Genomic DNA, 21,213 nt, shown 5'->3' with positions numbered 1-21,213 from the left:
TTGACTATAATTTTGTTTGATGCATGAGAAGGCAGAAATACCAGGAAAGAGATTAACGGATACGGAGCAAACGACCTATAATCATCGTCGATCCAGACGAGAGAAGAAGATGGCATTACTACAAGATGTATAAATTTATTTTGGTTCCATGAATCTTGGATCACTTTCAATTCTATAGATTTTTTTTACCTTCTTTCTTCCTTATGATTCAATGCTAATTATAGTTTTATCATTTTAATTTGCAGGTTAACAATCTCAAAAAGAAGCTTAGACATGAAGAGAGTGTTCATAGAGCACTTGAGAGGGCTCTTACTAGACCTTTAGGAGCTCTACCTCGTTTGCCCCCTTATCTCCCTCAAAATGTGAGTTCGATTTTCCTTTCTTTTCGTTCTATTCGAGCAAAAACAATCACAAAATTCATATTTGACCGTAAGGAGAAGGAACCAAGAGAGGGGAATGAAAATTGGTACTCAATTCATTAACCTAATTGAAAGTATAGGAAGGGATGCGGATTTTGGTTTGAAGCAACGACTGAATCCCGCTTTCTTGCCTCCCAAACTCAAGCTCAACGGTTATGCTTTGTTTCTGGCAAAGGCACCAAGAGCCAACCCATAAGACCTCGACGTTACTACGCTTGACCTCCCACCTGTAGCCAAGTCTGCATATTTTGGTTTATTGCAACGACTCGAGCCCTAGTTACCAATTCCCGCTTTTTTGCCTCAAGACCAAGCCTAACGGGTACACGACTTCATTTCGTGCGGAGGCATCATAAGCCGACCCAAAAGGCCTTGGTACTAAGTAGGCTTGAGCTCCCACATATAGCCCAGTTTCTGGACACTCCCCGGGCGGTGTGGGATATTACATTTATCCAAAGAAAATTACAATGGTACTTTTTCAGATACTGGAGCTTCTCGCCGAAGTCGCAGTTTTAGAGGAGGAAGTTGTTCGGCTCGAAGAACAAGTTGTGAATTTTCGACAAAGCATTTATGAAGAAGCTATCTTTATCTCAACCTTAAAAAGAAACATGGAAAATGAAGGAGACTCACATTCTATTAAGTCATCTAGGAAACTCAAAAAGGAGCAACCAAGTTCCTTGGCTCCATTAAATGGAAATTCAAAAAAGATCCATCCTTCTGCATCAGTTTCAGAAGATGGGTGGGGCAAAGAGAATCAAATCTCCATTAACTCTTCGGAGAACAAGAAACAACTCGAGAGACATCTCAGCCAAAGAATCCGAACTCCAGTTATAAATACCCCCGTCGAGCAAAATTTCACGGAGAAACATTTGGTCCCAACAAAACATCTATAATTCCTGCATGACGAATGTATGAGTTCGACCTCTTTTAACATCTTATTGTCAAGAATATCATGTAAAATGGCGGATCCATTTACCCGATGCTACATGAATTCAGGTGTTTTTAAAGCACGGATTACCTGAAAGTTGACAATTGGTAATTGCACTTATGCAGAAGGTAAGATCCATCTTACTATTTATCTTTCCGTCTTAGTCTCGGTTGACTGCTTTCATTACTTTTGTCTGCTTAAATTATCTTCGCCCGGGTCTAGAACGGTTTATCTTATAGCTCAATGGAGTTCAAGCACGAGAGGTTGCCCATAAGCATCGATTGGCATCACAAGCTCGAACAAGCTACTAATTCCCAAGATGTTGGATTGGTATTTGCTTGACTTCGCTAAGGACATGGAGTCATTGTTGCATTGGGTCTGCCTTCAACTACTGGTCAGCTTAAGGACTAAAGCAGTGAAGTGCTTAGAGGGAAGTAAAAGCGAAAATCTTTCAGGGTCGGTACAACTAATGCCACATGAGTTTAATTTTAGATCCCTTTTACACAAATAAAGAGTTATTGGTCTCCCTCGATCGTGGATGATCTACCAAGAAAGGATTTTTTTTAAGAGAACAGGCTCTCCACAGCTACAGTTAGCATATTTACAAGTACTATAGATATGTTATGATGTTAATTTGTATGTAATTGTAATTGAATGTTGATTCCTACTATAAAAGGGGTCTTCTGTTTAGTGATTTGATTTCAGATGATTATACTTGTTACGACGAAGAACAAGTAAACGAAAAAAAGTAATTATGAAAGTAAACAATCACACAAAACACAAAAGATTTGCACAACTTAGATGGTGAGATCTTTTGGGGGAAACAATGCACAAGGTTGCAGCGGAATAAGTTCTCCTCACTTGTGTTAACCTATGAGAATATATATACATATATAACAATGGCAACAATAATTGAAGAACGAAAAATAAATAAGACAACGAAATTTAACGTGGAAAATCTCCTGAATATGAGAAAAAAAAACACGGGACCATAGTCCAATCAAAATCCACTATATCAAGTAATTGAGTTACAAACCACGTCCTCCATGTTCCTATAGAATAAATCTAGAGACACGGATCCCAAAAAATCAATCTCCAACGCAAAGAAAACATCACAAGAAAGACTAATATAAGTCCAGATATATGCAATGCAACTGCAAAGTGATCCAAAATTCACTGGGTTTCTGACCACCAAATATCAGTCTTACTGTACAAAACCTAGATATGTGAGTCAAGAATACCTCCGCAAAATTTCAGCTCAAACCGAGAAAATTCACCATTGGATTTCCCAAACACCAAATCAGTAGCTGCTCAAAAACTGCAATCAGCCCTGCAACAGACCTCTTTCGTTTTCTCTTCTCTTGTGGGTTTCTTGTATCTTATAATTAGATTAAAGGGTATATATATACTAGGTGTCCACCGCGTCCGTAGGACGCGGTATATCCCTTTTGGCTAACGCCTTCATGTATGAGCCAACCTAAAATATATAACCTTGCTACTCATCAATTGTGTAGAGTATGCTTTTGTGATGCGTGTATACTGGGATCATGCATAACCTAGACATCTATGTATCGCGACACATACACGTCTAGGTTATGCATGAAAAAGAATTATTTTAATTTAATTAAAAAATAGTACAAATGTTAAAAAAAAAATGGTATTAAGTGCACTATTAACTTTTAACCGACTCATTAGTATTAAATGCACTATTAACTTTGATATGAAATAGAAATTAAATTAGACATTTATAAGATTATGTGAATGAGTTTTAGAGAAATGACAATAGATGATCAGATAATTACACCATTCAAACTTCATGGATATTACAACAAAGAGAAAATAAAGAGAAGATAATATGAATTGCAGACTAACAAAGTAAAAAAGAATGGTAAATGAAATAGAACAGAAAAAAAAAGCAAAAAAAAGTAAAACAAAAAACAACAACGGATCTTCCAGTTCTTTTTTTTATTTTCCTCTGACTTGGTTGTCAATCTTCCAATTTCTTTTTCTTCAGTTTTCTCTGACTTGTTGTCAATTAATTGTCATTCTCATATAAAAACATAAAAAGGTAAATATTAATCACAAATCCAAATCAAAATAAATCTTGAAGGTTAGAGTACATGTACATAAAGAAAAAGAGAGGAAAGAACACCACCTAAATTAAACATTCAAATAGGAATCCACACTTAAACATTCAAATAAGAATCGCACCACTCTTGATATGTTTAAAAATTGTGAGCCACCACTTTATCCTTCTAGAAATGATTTACATGTGAAGATTAGCTTAAACCTAAAATATGTTTAACAACTTGGCAAGAAAACAAATATGAGAGCCTAAAAAAACCAAACAACTAAGAAAAAAAATGAAATAAGAGGCAAACCAAAAGAAAAATACTCATCATCGGTAAGTTATATAGTGCGTGAGTTGTAGTTATTTCCAGAAGGGGCGGTAATTATAAGGCCCAAAATGGGGAAGTTAAAGAGAATCAGGTCCAATACTAAATAAAAATGAGGAAAAACCCCAGTAGGTAAAAATACAATTTTACCCTTCAAAATGAAATTTTCCGCCCAAATCAACGTCAAAAAACAATTTTAAACATTTCTGAACAATTCTTGGTTTGCTCTCAACAATTTTGTAAATTTCTGAACAAATCTTAGTTTGTCTCAACAATTTGTAAATTTCTGAACAAATTCGTTTTTGCTTAGACATTGTTTTGCCAAAATATTTCGCATTTTTTCTTTTGCATTACTTATAGACAAACTGACACAAACATTTTGGCTACAACATTTTTCGATTTGTCTTGTGAAAAAATAAATGGTTTCCGCATTTTTTGTTTTGTTTTCGACATAAATGTTAAGACTAAAGCATTTTTTATTTGTCCTTTACAAAAATTAAAATGTTATGCATATTATCCTTTGTATTTAACAAATCCGATAACGAACAAATAAAATTTTAACTAATACATTATATATGTTGTTAAGAATACAATTATATATGACGCCAACATCTATTATATAAAACGCAAAGTTTTTTGCTGACTAGGACAAGTCAAAAGACAAATTCGGTCGTTCGTTGGTTTTTTTTTTGTTAAATCTAGGCCACTAGATCTATTACCTACCTGTAAAAAAAATATTTAGTTCACCCACTCAATGCAGCATAACTTTGTTCACCCTCGTGAAATACTAATATCAATGCACCTCATGAAATGAAATTGAATACCATTAAATAATAAAGGTGGCAGTGTTTTTTTTCAAAGATTAAAGAGGGTTGTTTTTTTTTCAAAGAATAAAGAGGGCGGTTAAGAGTCTTCCTACAATCCTACCTATCTCTCTCCCTAATCACTCTTTCACATGCAAACGTTTCTTTTCTTCATTCTCTTTAAATACCGGCTTATCTTTAGATTCCTCTATTACCTACCTATAAAAAAAATATTTAGTTCACCCACTCAATGCAACATAACTTTGTTCACCCTCGTGAAATACTAATATCAATGCACCTCATGAAATGAAATTGAATACCATTAAATAATAAAGGTGAGAGTTTTTTTTTTCAAAGATTAAAGAGGGCTATTAAGGCAATGGTTCAACTCTCTCCTTAATTTGGCTCTCATGAAATGAAATTGAATACCATTAAATAATAAAGAGGGTTGTTTTTTTTTTCAAAGAATAAAGAGGGCGGTTAAGAGTCTTCCTACATCTTACCTATCTCTCTCCCTAATCACTCTTTCACATGCAAACGTTTCTTTTCTTCATTCTCTTTAAATACCGACTTATCTTTAGATTCCTCTATTACCTACCTATAAAAAAAATTATTTAGTTCACCCACTCAATGCAACATAACTTTGTTCACCCTCGTGAAATACTAATATCAATGCACCTCATGAAATGAAATTGAATACCATTAAATAATAAAGGTAGCCGTTGTTTTTTCAAAGAATAAAGAGGGCTATTGAGGCAATGGTTCAACTCTCTCCTTAATTTGACTCTCATGAAATGAAATTGAATACCATTAAATAATAAAGAGGGTTGTTTTTTTTTTTTCAAAGAATAAAGAGGGCGGTTAAGAGTCTTCCTACAATCCTACCTATCTCTCTCCCTAATCACTCTTTCACATGCAAACGTTTCTTTTCTTCCTTCTCTTTAAATACCGGCTAATCTTTAGATTCCTCTAACTAAACATGGAGAAGGCCAAGGTGGATTTGAGGTAAGAATTAACAACCAAGGTGGACATTCAAGGTAAAAATTAACAAATCTTCATACTACAATTATGGTGAATATTTCATGTGGAAAAACTTAAATCTTAAGTGTTTGTAGGAATGCCTAAAAGAAAAAAAAAATGTGTGCCTCTTCAAATTGAAAGAAAGAGAACAACAAATTTTTATCATGTAAGTCTTCATTTTTCTTTTCTTCATTTTATTTAAAAGAGGGGTTTACTTAAATATGAACTCACATGTTGTGGTTTATCTTCAGAATCCTCTTATTGAACATTGACAAAATCAATGTGGAGATTTGAATTCTACTTTTTTCTTATTTGGTGAATTAGTGAAGACACTGCTCCATACTTACGGGTTATTCTACACAAAGAGATGGGAAAGGGGAAAAGATTTTCAGTGTTTAGGAAACATATTTTACGAAATTTTCTTTTTCTAGGGAGTTACAAACCAACTTTTTTTTTTCTTTTAAGTAAATATCTCTAAATTAGCTTTTGCCACTGAATTTCACAGTTTTTTTTATTCCATATCTTTAGGGGTTTATCTGTTTACTTTATTTATTTTTGTTGGAGTGATTAAAAAGGTTTTTCTTATGACATAGAGAAGCTAAAGAAATTGCAATGAAGAAAATAAAATGACGCACAACTTATTTGTTCCAATTTCCAATCAATTTAATTTTTGGAGGTTGAGGTCTCGCTCTAAAATTCATTTAATTGTTCTTACCAATTTTATCTTTTTGAAATTCTAATTTCTTTGTCCATTAAAATTTGCAGATTTTCGTAAGAATTTAAGAATTAAATCAGGGGAAATTGCTGAAGACTATCTGATAACAATTGTCACAAATTTTATAGTTTTTATAATTTTTTTAATTGTATAATGGTAGTAAGCAATTCAAATTTTTTTTGTTTGAATATAGCAATCTAATACTTAGGTGATTTTTTAGATTGTACACTATTTTTGATGGTTCAACTTACGCGAAGGTCTTTTGGTGACCGTAGGATTATAAACAGAAGCGTCCGTACCGGAGGCACGGGTTATGACTAGGACAAAGAAAAAGAAAAATCTAGCCGTTCGTTGTGCTTTTTGTTAAATTTTAGCCATTAGATCTATTACCTATCGAAGAAAATGAAAATTCGTTCACTCTCTCATTAAAATCTATTGTACAAACTTCGTTCACCCATGATATCATAGTCGTCCATCTCGATTTATCTTCAATTGTGGTATTTAGATCCATATATCTAATTACAACACTAATTACCTAAAATAATGTGGGAGTTTAATGGTGTCTTGGGAGTTAAAATTCTTCCAATTAATTCGATACTAATGACCATTTTTGTAGCTCTCCGTTTGACACAAACCCTATCCTTTAAATCTTGTCTTTTACTCATCTTCTCAGTTATAAGACTTGCTAAATTAAAATTAAGCATTAATACTCACAACTGTCCACGACTCTTGTGCTCAAGACGTTATCTTCTCTATAATTGCATGGTTGAGTTCTTTCTTTTGATTTATCAAAATTTCTGGATATTGGTCTCAGGGCAGTAGGTCCTCTCTATATCTTTTGAGTCTCTAAATATTGTTTTGGTAAGCTCTTCCTAAAAGACTACTGTATGTAAGTACACCACTATCTATCCTGAATTACGAATTAAAGAAGATTTGGTTCTGAATAGTTAGTTAAAATCCTCACTTTTATCTTATCTAATAATTTCGTCTGGAGAGATTTATTAATATATTTCGTATCTATTTTTCTTTCTAACAACTTGAAGGTTTGTATCTATGTTCTTCAACTTGACCATCTTTAGTTCTCTCTAATTTGAGTATTTATCTTTTCATGATAACAGGTGAACTTCATCCTTTTCACCAATATATTCAACGGCGGTTAGAAATTCTATACAAGTTTTCTTGACCAGACACTTTCTCAAATTTGTGATTGTCTTCGCAGAGTTTGATGTATCTATTGTGTGAAGGAGTTACACACTTCATAAGATTGTAAGAATAATTGAAAGAATTTTTTTGTCAACTCAAAATTCACATTTCAATTGATCTCAAATCTTCTTTTCTTCCTATTTTGGTTTCAATATATGCTGGTAGAGGGAAAACCGATAAAAGAATAATAAAGGTATGTGATTTGTGAGTATTATACATAATAGGGTATTTGATGGTTTGTGGTTTTGTATTAACATACTTGGCTATAAAGTTATGGAGTTTCTAAGAACGTGGACTAAACTTTAGTTAAGACTCTTATTTTTAGGTTAAGAAACATGAACATCATGTATAACTATGTGCATAAGATGGTATGATAAAATGTTATGGTTCAAATATTTTACTTCCAAGTGATTATTGAACCATCTTGGATTTTGAAATTTGTTGTATCCTTAAATAATGATTTGTCCAATCTTAATAATTTCTTATCTTTTAACTCATTTGGGTCGGGTGTTTATAATTCTTGATATTTTCATTCCTATAACAAGGAGATTTTCACTTGTAGGTAAGAACAACTATTCAACAAAATTATTAGTTTAGAATGGTCAAAATTTTCTTGATTTCAATGAATTTCTTGATTTTTATTCCGTCAGGTTAGGCCTCTTGTAAAGAGATTGGATCAACCTCGGAAATTCACCAGTAGATGCCTTGGGCAAGGTGTTCTAGATATTGAAAGTGTTGGAGGTAGAAGTCAATGTTATTCTTTTAAAGGGGGATCTAACAGTTGTAACCGAAATTCTATTTTTGCAACTTAAAGGTCATTTATTTTCATAACGAGTAGTCAACTATTTTATGATGTATAAAATATTCAACGGAATCCACCGTGCCGTAGGCACGGGTCTTACCTAGTCTATTATATAAAACGCAATGTTTTTTGCTGACTGGGACAAACCAAAAGATAAATCTAACCGTCGGTTGTGTTTTTTCTCAAATATTAGCCATTAGATCTTTTACCTACCTAAAAAAAAATACAATTCGTTCACCCACTCACTAAATCTATTATACAAACCCATGATAAATTTTAACCATTCAGTTCCCACAGTTAAATCTCAACCATTAATTCTTATCTCAAATTATAACCACCATCATAAAATTAATGTCAGATTAATTTTATACTAATGACCATTTTCACAATTTATTATCTCCATAACTTTTTCAATATTAATTGTATTTTAGGTTATGAAAACATAACCCTTAGATCTTAATCCTAAAATCTCCTAAAATCTTAACCCTTGATTTCTCCCTCATAACCTCTCTATCCCCATAATTTTCCAAAAAATAATTGTCTTTCAGTTATAAAAGAAGAAGATTAATGAATTTTATCTCCCAATCCTTTCTTTATATATAGTTTCCTCCTACTGTCTTTCTTTCTTACACTTCTATCTCCCTCTTTCTTACCAAATTCCTCATTTGTTAGTAGAAGAAATTTTTGTCGATGGTTCAACATTAGTTTTTCTTAGTTGATTTAGTATTAGCTTTTCTTAATTTTGTTAATATGTAATTAGTAATGTATGATTAATATATAAAATTCAGTATATATAGATCTTTTATTAATATTGTGTATTCTCCATAAGTTTACTGAAATATTTAATTGTAAATACAATACAATTGTTGTATGGTAAATCTCATTCTCTCTACATGTATCTCTTTCTCTATCGATCTACTTTATTTTCGATTTCTATGTTAATCTTTCTAAAGTGAAGAATTAATTATTTTTTTTATTAAAGTTTTGATTTTCAATCTTTTTGTATCGTTTCTACTAGATTTGAAAATCACTATTTTGAAGAGTTAGTTGTTATTCTTTCTCTGATTTTACAATTTAAATCTATTATCTTTTTTACTTTTCAAAAAAAAATTGAGATGATTAAGAGCCAATTAGGTGGTAGTCTTATAATCTTTAAACAAGACTTTACAAATTATGTAAACAGATAGATACGCATATATATATCTTTGCCAGTAATTTTTTAACGGGATTTTCTTTGTTATAAATTTTCTCTTGATTTCTTCTTTAGATTTCAATAAAAATGAAATGTTTATCAATTTTTTTGAACAATTCGAATTACCTCTTATAAAAGTCAAATGGATTTTTATTTTCATTATACGACCTCAAAACTTCTGTTAATTTTTATGCTGTTTCCAAAACTAATTATCGATTTCAGACTTTTTTGAATTAAACACTATTAACTTATTTTTAATTTTTAATTTTTAATTTTTAATTTATGATCTTATGTTCGCCAATGTTTTTTGTGTCTTATTGTTTGTAAATGTGATGTACTTCGTATCATAGGTCGAAAATCATTGACTTTCTGTGATTTGCAAGACACAATTGTCCGTGCCCTAAGGGCACGGGCTATAACTAGTATCTATATAATAAAACAGAAGGGAAAATGATGACTGGGACAAACATCTTCTTTTAATAAAGGATATAGTCTAGAAGCCCTTCTCAAAATTTCAAATATAGTCCTTCATAGAAATAAAGTTACCTATTTAAAAAAACAATAATTGTTTCCTTCTTAAAAATAAAATAACTAATTTAAGAAATAAAGAAACAAAACAAATTTCAAGGGTTGAAAAAAGAAATTGAAAGCTCTCTCTCTTTCTTTCTCTCTCTCAATAGAATAATAACTAATTTAAGAGAAAAGAAACAAAAAAGTAATACAAAAATATAATAACTAATAAAAATCTCTCTATCCCAATAAAATATAATAATTTCGTAACATTTGATTGATACAATTGTCCGTGCCCTAGGGCACGGGATATACCCTAGGGCACACTAGCTAAGATTCATGCATATCTTTTAAGAATTAAACATCCACATTTAATTGAAACGAAAAAAATGAGGTTTTAGAATACTTGGATTTTATTTTCTTCTCATGAAAAATCGAAAACAGGTTGACTTCTGCTAGGTTTTTGTTGGTCGGATACGTGGGACGAAAAAATGAGGTTTTAGAATACTTGGATTTTATTTTCTTGAGAAGAGAAAGAGTTCCCTTCTAAAGGTAGAGGAACCTGAATGCCAGCTTGCAACCGTTAATAAATCTTTGACATCCACTCCTCATTCCTGGCTCGAGGGCTGATGAAGAAGAATTTGTATTTTTTTCATCCCTTTTACTATCGATGAAAAGGAAGCCCCTGAAAGATAAGTAGTACCATGAGGTGTCCTTTGTAGAAATAAAATAACCAATTTTAAGAAAAAAAATAACCGTACCCTTAGAAAAAAATAACTAACCTAAGAAAAAAGGAAACAAAAGATATTTGAAGGCTTAAAAAAGGAATTAAAATCTTTCTAAATAAAATAATTTAAGAAAATAATATCAAAAAATTAGGGTATCCAGAATATACCAACATTAAATGTGAAAAGTCGGGTAAAATTAGGGTTAAAATTTTGTCAAATTTGTGTCCGTGCCCTAGGGCACGGATATACCCTAGTGTTATTAAAAGAAGAATTTTTTAGTGAAAAATCCACAAATTTTTTTATTGTTTTTAACACAACGAGATATGTTACGAAAAGTAAAAAAGCATCTAAACAAACATATTTGTGTTCGGATTTGTGAATACATGTTTCATGATATTTATGCAAAACAAAGAAGTAACTTTCTGTGTTGCTTCAAATTATACAGAAAAGTAAAGTGTTTAAACGTGACACTCACTACATATTTTAAAATGCTTAACACACCAGTCAATTTGTTTAATAAAAAACAAAATATGCTAAAAACGTAATTTCTAGAGAGAAATTGAAAACATATCAAAAATGTCTATTGATTTATGAATTTCGATAACAAACTGTTATATGCACAAGGCAGAAAGAAAATGCACTTAACTTGCGTCTTATTGTTTGTTTTTTATATATTTGAAGGTATTTTAGTAGCTATTGCATATCTTCCAAGAGAATCTCGAAAGCCTTTCACTCCTCCATCAAATATTTAACCAATATGAGTAAACACAGGGCCCCAGATATTAGTGGTTGGTCCCTCAATGGTGCCTGATATGTGTGTAGGTCAACCTTCATATGCAAATGCTGTAAAAAAGTGTCTTCAAATTAATATATATTCTGAAAACACATAACTTTATGTTTCTGAAACTGTGGTTATGCAAAGACAAAACCTAACTAAGTGACAAAGACAAATTTTATGCATCATGATTCAAATATAATGTTCTTAAAAGGAAGAATTTTTAAGTGAAAACCCCACTGAATATTTTCTACTTCTTAACACAACAATATATGCTTCCGAAAGCAAAAAAACATCTGAACAAAAAAGTTTGTGTTTGTAGAAGTGAAAATATGTTTCCTGAAATTTATGCAAAACAAAGAGTAACTTTCTGTGTTCCTAAAATAATATAAAGAAAAGTAATGTGTTTAAACGAGACACACAAAAACATATTAGGTTTTGCTTAGGACATAACTTGGTGTGTAACGAAAGATGAGTTTAAAAACCAAACAAATATCATGAAAACAGAAAACATGAAATCAGAAAAAGGAAATTGAAACATGAAATCTGAAGAAACGAAATTTCAGAGAGAAAGTTTAAAGAAAAAAATGGAAAAGAAATTAAAAACAAAAAAGGTTCAATGAACAAAACATGGTGTTGATGATAAAGATGAACACAAAATGATGTTGATGATAAAGATGGTGAAGATGAATGATGGGACATGAAAATGTCTCATCTGAATCTCTTAACTCGGGTTAGTTGGTCCAGTTCGAGCGGTTACTCTGATGATTTGGTTGATTTTCTTTCTCAGGTCTCGTTTACGGAGTTCGATGCGGAAACATGTGATCAAGATATACTTAAGGGGCATTTTGGTCATTTTAATGACAAGGGTATTCTGGTCAATATAAGTGCTCATGTGAAAGTAGAGTCCAAGATGAACCTAATGGCGAAAACGGAAGTTAAATCGGAGTCCTGACGAGAAAGATAGAGCGAGTCAAAGTTTTGGTCCAAGTCGGTTGATTAAAGAGCATGTAGAGGCACGTGGCGTGTAAGTGGAGGAAGATCTAACGGCTTAGATGGGGTTCGGGCTATCTTGGGTCAGGTACGGTGGTACTTGAGTGATTTCAGAGATCTTCGATTTGTTACAACTGAGCGCAAGATATTACCACGCACCCGAGTGACACCTCTCGTATCTAACGGCTGACACTCACTTTTCTTCATCCCGTGTCTTTGAGATGTTTTGGCATATTTTTCTGGCTACTTTGAGAAGCAGCATATCAACCCTTGTTACTAGAAAAAGGGGCAGCACATTTGGGTAAAGGATATTATATACTAACAGTAAAGGAAGGATATTATATACTACAGTTCGTTACCTTCCTTTTTGATTTTTTTCATCTCAACATAGCCATTACATATAAAGGATATTATATACTACAGTAAAGGAAGAATATCTTCTCTCTACAACCATGAAAGGAAAAGATGGTTGGAGTATTTTTCAAAGCAAGAAAAGTTATAGAAAATTGAAGAGATATTAGAAATCGACAGAGAGATAAATCAAGAAACAGAAATATTAGAGAGATGGTTCTCCTCGGCTTAGTTTGATTTTATCTGATAATGAAAGATTCTTTACTATCATAGAAGAGGTTCTCAGCTATAATCTTTCTCTTCGGTTGGTATAAAAGGGAGAGAGGACAGAGTTATTAACATCTCGGTTTGGGGTCGAAAACAATCACCATCTCGACTGGAGAGTCTTCCTCTGGTAGCTCAACCAAAACCGACTATATTAGAGAGAGAGTGATGTAAAGAGCTCTCGGTGTTAGGTCATCTGACGACAAAAGAAGTAGAAAGAGGTTTAGAGAGAGAGAAGGAATTTGAGTTTACTGTTTTCTGTTTCTTCTTCTGATTCTTCTCTTAGTGAGAAAGAGAGAGTTAGATAGAAAGAGTTGAGAGAGAGAGAGAGAGAGAGAGAGAGAGAGATATTGTAGAGAGAGAAAGACTGAATCAAATTTATAAATCCATTATCATCTTCTTCTTCTTCTTTATTTATCATCATTCGGTTATACATATTATAGAGAGTTCATAGCTTATTTAGAGAGAGAAAGAGAGAAGTCTGGAAAGAGAAATAAGAGAAAACAGAGAAGGAGAAGAAAAACCAGGGAAGGAAAATTATTTTCTCACCTGGAAATCGTTTCCGGGAAGACGAGAAAATAATTTTCCCTAAGGGTCTGTTTGGCAGAATTTTGGGAAAACTGAAGGAAAATCTTTCCCTAAGGACCTATTTGGTTCTGAAATAGCGAAAAAGTTAAGTTTTCTTCTCCCTCTCTTTACTTTATTTTTCAATTTCTTTTATTTAATGTCCATGAGTAACTAATTCTCTATCTAGGGTTTTAGATGAAGTTCTTCATAAGTAATTTTATCGACATGATTTATTAATATTTTTATTGCTTTTCATGATAAAATCTTCCGGATTTTTAGACCATTCATGGACTAGAATCTGAGTGATATATAAAATTCGCTAATTAAATCCAAATAAATTGTCGTTAGAATTGTTAGGAGAACGGATTCAGAAAACCCTAGGCTCTCCCCCCATTTGAGTTCCTTGTATCATTTGTATTTTATTTCCGTCGTTTTATTTTAATATTTTATTCATTTCAAAACCAAAACCAAATCATTGAAAAATCTTATTACTTCCTAGTTTTAGAATAGATTTCACTTAGTCTCTGAGGAACGAACCGGTCTTACCGGAAATTATTACAACTTGACACTCGTGCACTTGCGAGTGTAGACCTATTTAGGGTAACCTTTCTAGGCCCATCAATGAACAAAAAATGGTGTTGATGAACAAAAAATGGTTTTGATGATAAAGATGATGAAGGTTCAATGAAGATGATAGTATGAAAGGAAGGTGCAATAAAGATGAAAAAGAATCTAGAGAGAGAAAGGTTGAACAAAAAAAATGGAAAAGAGATGAAGATAAGAAACAATCACCTGATTCTCTCTCGGTCGAGGTAAGTTCCGGTAAAAAGATGATGAGGTTTGTTGCTGTTAAGGAGAGAGAGAGGTGAGAGAGAATAATGGTAGGAAAGTTTGGAGAAGGAAAGAAAATCGAAGTCTTAAGGAGAGATAGAGAGCAGAGAGAGGAGGGAGAGAACATGGTAGGAAAATGAAAGAGAGGGAAACTAAATCTGCACTTATAAAAGAAAGAATGAGGAAAAATGTTGAGTTTATATATAAAGGGTAGGATAGGGTTTACCAAAATTAATGGGTTCCTACCTAGAGATGGGAAAATGCTTCTAGGGATCCGAAATTGGGCTTGATTTGGGTTTATTTTAAAAAAAAAATGGGTCTTGGAGGTATTAACCTTTCCGATTTAAGTACAGTTTCTTACTTGACCGCTCTCTCTTAATCTCCATTCCCAGTATCTTCTTAGTAGCGCCCATGTCTTTCATCTGAAGAAGAATGTGGAGACCTGTTCACAACATAACAAGTTGTAGCAACAGATTTTGCCCACCATTCTACGCCTAACTGCGAATTGGAGCGCATACATCTAGCCTTCTCAAGTAGTGTACGGTTCAATCTCTCTGCGACTCCATTCTGCTGAGGTGTGTTTACTACTGTCCAGTGCCTCACAATGCCTTCCTGATTACAAAACTCCTTAAATTTCTCATTCGTGTAATCGGTCCCATTATCCGATCTTAACGTCTTCAGCTTTCGACCAGTTTTGTTCTCAACCATTGCTTTCGACACCAGGAACGTGTTGATTACCTCATTCTTATGCTTCAGAAAATAAATCCAGACAAATCTTGAATGATTATCAACGAATGTAACAAAATAGCTAGAACCACCCTTGGAAGCAAACTTTTCCGGTTCCCAGACATCGGTATGTATAGTCTAATACCTCTTTGCTCTTGTGCTTGCTTGAATAAAACGTTACCCTGTGTGCCTTTCCGAACACACAATGCTTACAAAACTCCATGCAAGGCTTCTTCATGTCCTTCAACAAGCCTTTCCCGCACATCAAAGATAGCCCTTTTCCGACATATGCCCAAGGCGCATATGCCAAAGCCTCGTACAAGTCGTTGGATCCCTTCCACTGATTCCTACTGCTACATCTCCCGTAATTGTTGTCCCCAAAAGTTTGTATAAATTACCGTAACTCATTACCACCGAAGAATCCTTAACGACTTTTATGGAGCCATTCTCTATAATTATCTTACAGCCGCTCCGCTCTAACACACCGAGATTAGATTTTTCCGGAAATCGGGAATGTGTCTTACGTATGTCAATGTTCTCACCACTCCATCGTGCATCTTGATACGTATTGTTCCAAGTCCCACAGTTTTACATGTATTATTATTGCTCATTATAACTGTACCACCATCTATACTCCTATAGGTTGTAAATCACTTCCTATTTGGACACATGTGGTGTGACGCCCCTGAATCAAGCATCCACTTATCGGAGATCTTCTCAGACACCTTTGTCACCGAGAAACATTCGTCAGGGTCTTCTGACACATATCCTGCCTCTTGCATCTCTGGTTTCTCCTTGTAGCCTTCGTTCTTTTGCTTCAACTTTCTCTTTGGACAAACCGCTTTAAAGTGGCCAAGCTCACCACAACTAAAGCACGTTTTCTTTATAGAGCCTCTAGATTTGGATCTAGATTTCCCGCCCTTTGCCTTTCCACTTTCATTACTCCTCCCCCTCGTTGCAAACAACCCTTGTGCTTGTTCCTTGTCTACTCCACCCGACGCCATACTGCTAGTAGCAACCTTACGAAGGTTATCCGCTAATAACGAATTTCTCGTCTATTCCATGCTTAGACTATCACCAACAAGCATCAAAATTTGAACAAGGTTCTCATAAGATTTAGGTAATGAAACTAACAATATGAGGGCTTAGTCCTCATCCTCAACCTTAACATCAATATCCTTCAAATCTGAGATAATCCTATCAAACCTATTCACATATTCCTGAATAGAAGAACCCTCTTCCATTCTGCATGTGAATAATTTAGATTCTAAGTAGACCCGATTCGTTAAACTTTTCGTCATGAAATTGTTTTCTAGCTTTAACCACACACTTGTCGCCGTTGTTTCTTCGTCTACTAGGAACGCCACGTCCCTCTCAAGACACAACATAATGGTTGCCCGTGCTTCGAGATTTAACTCTTCCCAATCCTCATCAGACATATCTCATGATTTCTTTCTGATAGGCCTAGAAAGTTTCCTAAATAGGTCTCCACCCGCAAGTATACGGGCATCAAGTAATAACCCGGTAAGACCGGGATTGATCCACGAAGATAGGAAGGTAATACGAATACCGAAAGAGTCTAATCCACCAGTTTAAGTGTCAGTCACTAACTCAGACTAAAAACGAAAAGATAATAAGTTGGATTTTTGGATTGATTTCAAATAAATAAACAAATAAGGCTAACTAAACTAAAGGTGAGAGATTCGGGAAGAGTCGAGCAAGAATCGAATGAGAGGGGATACTTCGATCCACAAAATCGATAGTGACTAGTACTAATGATCTATAAGCATGAAAAATTAGTTAACTTCACCCATTTACTTGGATTGGTCAACGAACTCTTGGTTTAACTCAGATTCCAGTCCATGAACGGTCTAAAAATCCGGAAGATTTTATCATTAAAAGCAATAAAACTCTTTTGTCGCATCAAAACATGTTTCACGAGTATCCGACTACAAAAGCTAGCTAGACATGGCGATACGAATAATAAAAGTAAGAAGATAAAGTAAGACAAAAATTAAGATTGAAATCCCCCTTTTTCGATGATGGCGCGAGGCTAGGATAGTTGGAAAATATGAATATGTATGTGCTGCCAATCTCCCCCTAGCAATATCCTGATTTCTCCTTAACAGAGCAGATTAGGTGTCCCCTCAGTGAAAACTAGGGTTTCCCTTAGTAACAGTACCTTCTTCTTCCTCCAAACTAAAAATCCACCATGAAAGCTTCACTTAAGCTTTCTCTCTCTAAGATTTCTAACTCAAAAACTCAATCAAACACAAGGAAAACATGGGAATACAAGCTCAACCGAGAACCCTAAGTTTTCCGGCAAGAATAATGGCCGGAAGTACCACAACCGAGCCCGGCCAGATCTAATTTAATTTCGGCCAAACCAAGTTCCGTCCCGTGCTGCTGCTATAAGGTCCCTTGCTCTCGTGCGAAGCAACCTGAGCCGGCCGAGTTGTTGTTGAGCTTCCGAGCTGCTTCCCGTGATTGCTGGTGATGAACCCGAGCAGCTTCAATGGAGTTCCGAGCAGCTTCGGTTCCGGCTAACTTGTTGTCCCGAACTCCAGCTGTGCCGGCCAAGCTTTGGCCGGCGGCTACCCTTCCTTTCTCTCCCTTCCTTTCCTCCACACCAAAACCCTAATCTTTTTCAAATCTTAATTTCTAATTTTTCAATGATAGGGAAGATGAAATCTGTAGCGCCCCAAATCCCAAATCTCAAGCTAACCGCCTTGAAATTGAAGATTTGAGACCTTCAAACTGGATCCACGAGCAACACCTACCATGAGTGCACAATCAATACCTGAAAAACAAAATAGTTGGGTTAAAACCCAACTGCAGTAGATTTCCTCAAACCTAAGTCTCGGGTAGGCAAGCTCAATCCCCAATCAAGGAAGCATTGCATTCATATTCATTATTGGCATTATCTGAAATTTAACGGTGAATACTAACATAATATATCAGATTTATCCAATCCCTCTCGAAACTAATAATTTATGTCATTTAATTAATTATTAGGTTTTCCGGTTCTCATATTTTAATCTAATACTAACCCTGATAATACAACGATCTTTCCTTTTTTTTTCAGCAGATAGAAAATATCATGCCTTTAACTAAGGTAAACCTTTATAACCACAAACTTGACATGTACGTCGACAAACACATTATGTCGAAAGACACAATCATCAAACTCTCGTTCAGGTATCTCAGACCAATACACAATAAACATTGACTCTTATCAAGAATTACAAAAAAAGCTCACCAAACAATTCAAGTCAACAACACATGACAAGTCAGAAGGGATGATGCTCATTGTAGATCCTCACGTGGATCGCAATCTCAAACAAGCAAATAAAAATAATAATTAACGAACATAGACTCACCACTAGAAGGTATCTACCTAGGAGATACATTGCCTAAAGAACAGAAACCATGTGAATTATCTCAATAAATTCGTCCATCGGAGACTGTTCAGACACCTTGTACGAAAACAATCATAACTTCTCACTCGAAAATCGGATTAATGAACCGTTTGAACTACTAAAAAGTAGACAAACAGACCTTTCTAACCATATAATAATAACACTTAGATTCATTATATATCTACAATAGATTCAATTTTAATATAAACCAACGTGCAGTAGACACTGTTCTGACACCTTGTATAAAAACGATCGTAACTCTTCACTCGGAACTCGTATTAACAAACCGTTTAAACTACTAGAAAGTAGACGAAGAGACCTTTCCAACCATATAAAAGTCACACTTAGATTCATTATATATCTACACCAGATTCAATTTTAATATAAACCAACGTGCAGTAGACACTGTTCTGACACCTTGTACGAAAACTATCGTAACTCTTCACTCGGAACTCGGATTAACGAACCGTTTGAACTAATAGAAAGTAGACAAACAGACCTTTCTAAACATATAATAATCATACCGAGATTTTTCATATATCAATACCAGATGTAAGTTGAATTTAAACCGAAATACTGTCCTCTCTATATGTTTTATGAAATTCTAGATAAAACTAGTCTCTAAGCCATTTAATCGTTCTTTCATGTGATTAACAATACTATACCTATCATGGAATAAATTTAAAGAGCCTACAAAAAAATTAGGAGATAGAAAATCTACCTCTTTTCGCCTTAGATGACTTTAAGACCACAACCATGGCTTGTTCTCTCACTAGAGAACTCTATTTCCATCACTTTTCTTCTTTATTCCTCATCCCTTCACTAAGGAGCGGCTGCACCCTCTTTCTTTTCTATAGGGTTTCCTCAAAAGTGAAGAGAAATAGGGTTTTTAAACCCACCAGTATTTCATCTAAACAAAACTGACCTAGACTTTTATTATTTCCACCCAATTTGGTATATCAAGAAAATAGGGGTGTTACAAAATCTGACCAAGTCTCCCTTTTTTTCTTTTACAACTAAACCCTATACTTGGTCATAAGTTGACTTGGGCCCTTTATGTGGGGGTGCTCATAAAATGTCTCTTTGGTCTTCTTCCTTGGACCCTTGGGCTTTGGGTTTTGAGTTCCATTTAGAAATCAAGGGGTGCCTTCATAATTGTCTCTACTTCATCTAATTTTCAGAAAAGACAAAATTGTCCTTCGGCTTCTTTGTTCCATAATTTTTCCGGCCGACCACCGATTCGACTTCCGTCTTCACCATCGGACTCACCATTGACTCCACTTTCCATCTAACCTCTGATTTTCTCAAAATGACCAAAATACCCCTGGTGCTCTTTCCTTCCGGTCTCTTTCACAGGAGACGAAAATGTGACGAATTGCTTCGTTTTATTCCGAATGTATTGCCAAACTCCAAATAAGCTTCCTAACAAGAAAAATACATAAATTATTAGAAATAAAACTTGAAAAGAACTAACTCATCGAAGTTAAGCGATCCAAATGTGACATTTTAACGCCACATCACTTTCCCGTCAACGTCTTGTGTAATTTCTGCGCGATTAACAGATTTTTCATCTGCATCCGCCAATAAGAAAAATCGTTTTTCCCATTGAACTTCTCTATCTCATATTTCCCTGCTTTGACCGTACCACTTCTCGATCCCATCTTCTTTTCGTTCAATCTCAACAAGACTCTGGTACCAATTGTTAGTACAAAAAGTCGCGGAAGCTATCGTACCTATCCGATTATGAAATTAATCGAAAAGTTATGCCAAAACTAAATATGCGAACATAATTAACGAGGTTAGATGAAGACGGCCTCGGGCGAACAAGAAACCTTTATTGAAGGATAGATGAAGACGACTCACACAACCCGCAAGTTCGTCGCAAGATGGTACCGTATAGGAATGAACCTTCTATACTAGATCTTGGACAACCGAGAAATTAAACACCGCTCCAAATTATGAATAAAAATTTTCTCCCACTCGCTCTCTTTCTAGCTCTCTCTAAAGAAGAGTTGTTGTGTTTGTTGTTGATGATTTATTGATTGGCTCCCCTATTTATATATTATTATAAGCCGACAATTTAGAAACTTAAATTGCCGCCACAAGCCATACTCAAACTGCCTACAGCTACAAATTGGAAACCAAACACAAATTGGAAATCCAAATTGAAACCGCCATCCAAGCCTAAACCGCCACAAGCCATGCTATCTCCACTTTTGGGAAACTGCCCTCTTACAATTCTCCACCTCGTACAGAATTTGATACACTTCAAATTTTGGACCAACACCAGGATACTCCTTGAAGATATATCTGCTTCTTGTAGCTTCATCCGACTGCACCATGTGACCATGGCTGCCTACGTACCCTTTTATAGTATCAAGCCTACCGTAGTTCTACCAACCCTTCACATAAAGATTACCTTGTCGCCATTACCCCCTTTCGGGCAACTTAACACGTCAGTCACCACTTTAGTCAACATGTCCGTGGGATTCTCATCTGTGTGTACCTTCATGAGAGAAATATCACCTTCCTCTATGACATCTCGTACAAAGTGATACCTGACATCGATATGCT

At 34.5% G+C, this 21,213-nt stretch overlaps 1 protein-coding gene across 4 annotated transcripts in view; it reads left to right on the top strand.

The window, feature by feature from the left end:
• Window positions 1-21,213, top strand: part of LOC147564924 (uncharacterized) — a 36,379-nt gene that overhangs the window by 752 nt on the left and 14,414 nt on the right. Inside the window, exons 3-7 of one of the 4 annotated variants that reach the window (XR_015228557.1) lie at window positions 32-127; window positions 246-362; window positions 899-1,325; window positions 1,413-1,472; window positions 1,567-2,050. Coding sequence is in view for 3 of the 4 variants with exons in the window: in XM_086651303.1 (XP_086507429.1) it covers window positions 32-127; window positions 246-362; window positions 899-1,309 (624 nt within the window). In the remaining variant the exon portion in view is untranslated. Of the gene's footprint in view, window positions 1-31; window positions 128-245; window positions 363-898; window positions 2,051-21,213 lie in introns of those variants that run through there. The other 3 variants (XM_086651303.1, XM_086651304.1, XM_086651302.1) reach the window with 3 other exon arrangements.

Source organism: Eschscholzia californica, unplaced genomic scaffold (genome assembly GCF_041429995.1).
Source record: "Eschscholzia californica isolate CP2 unplaced genomic scaffold, dmEscCali1.0.p SCAF_1, whole genome shotgun sequence".
Classification (NCBI taxonomy): Eukaryota; Viridiplantae; Streptophyta; class Magnoliopsida; order Ranunculales; family Papaveraceae; genus Eschscholzia; species Eschscholzia californica.
Note: the sequence above shows the minus strand (reverse complement) of the source record. Positions and strands in the feature narration are given on the sequence as shown.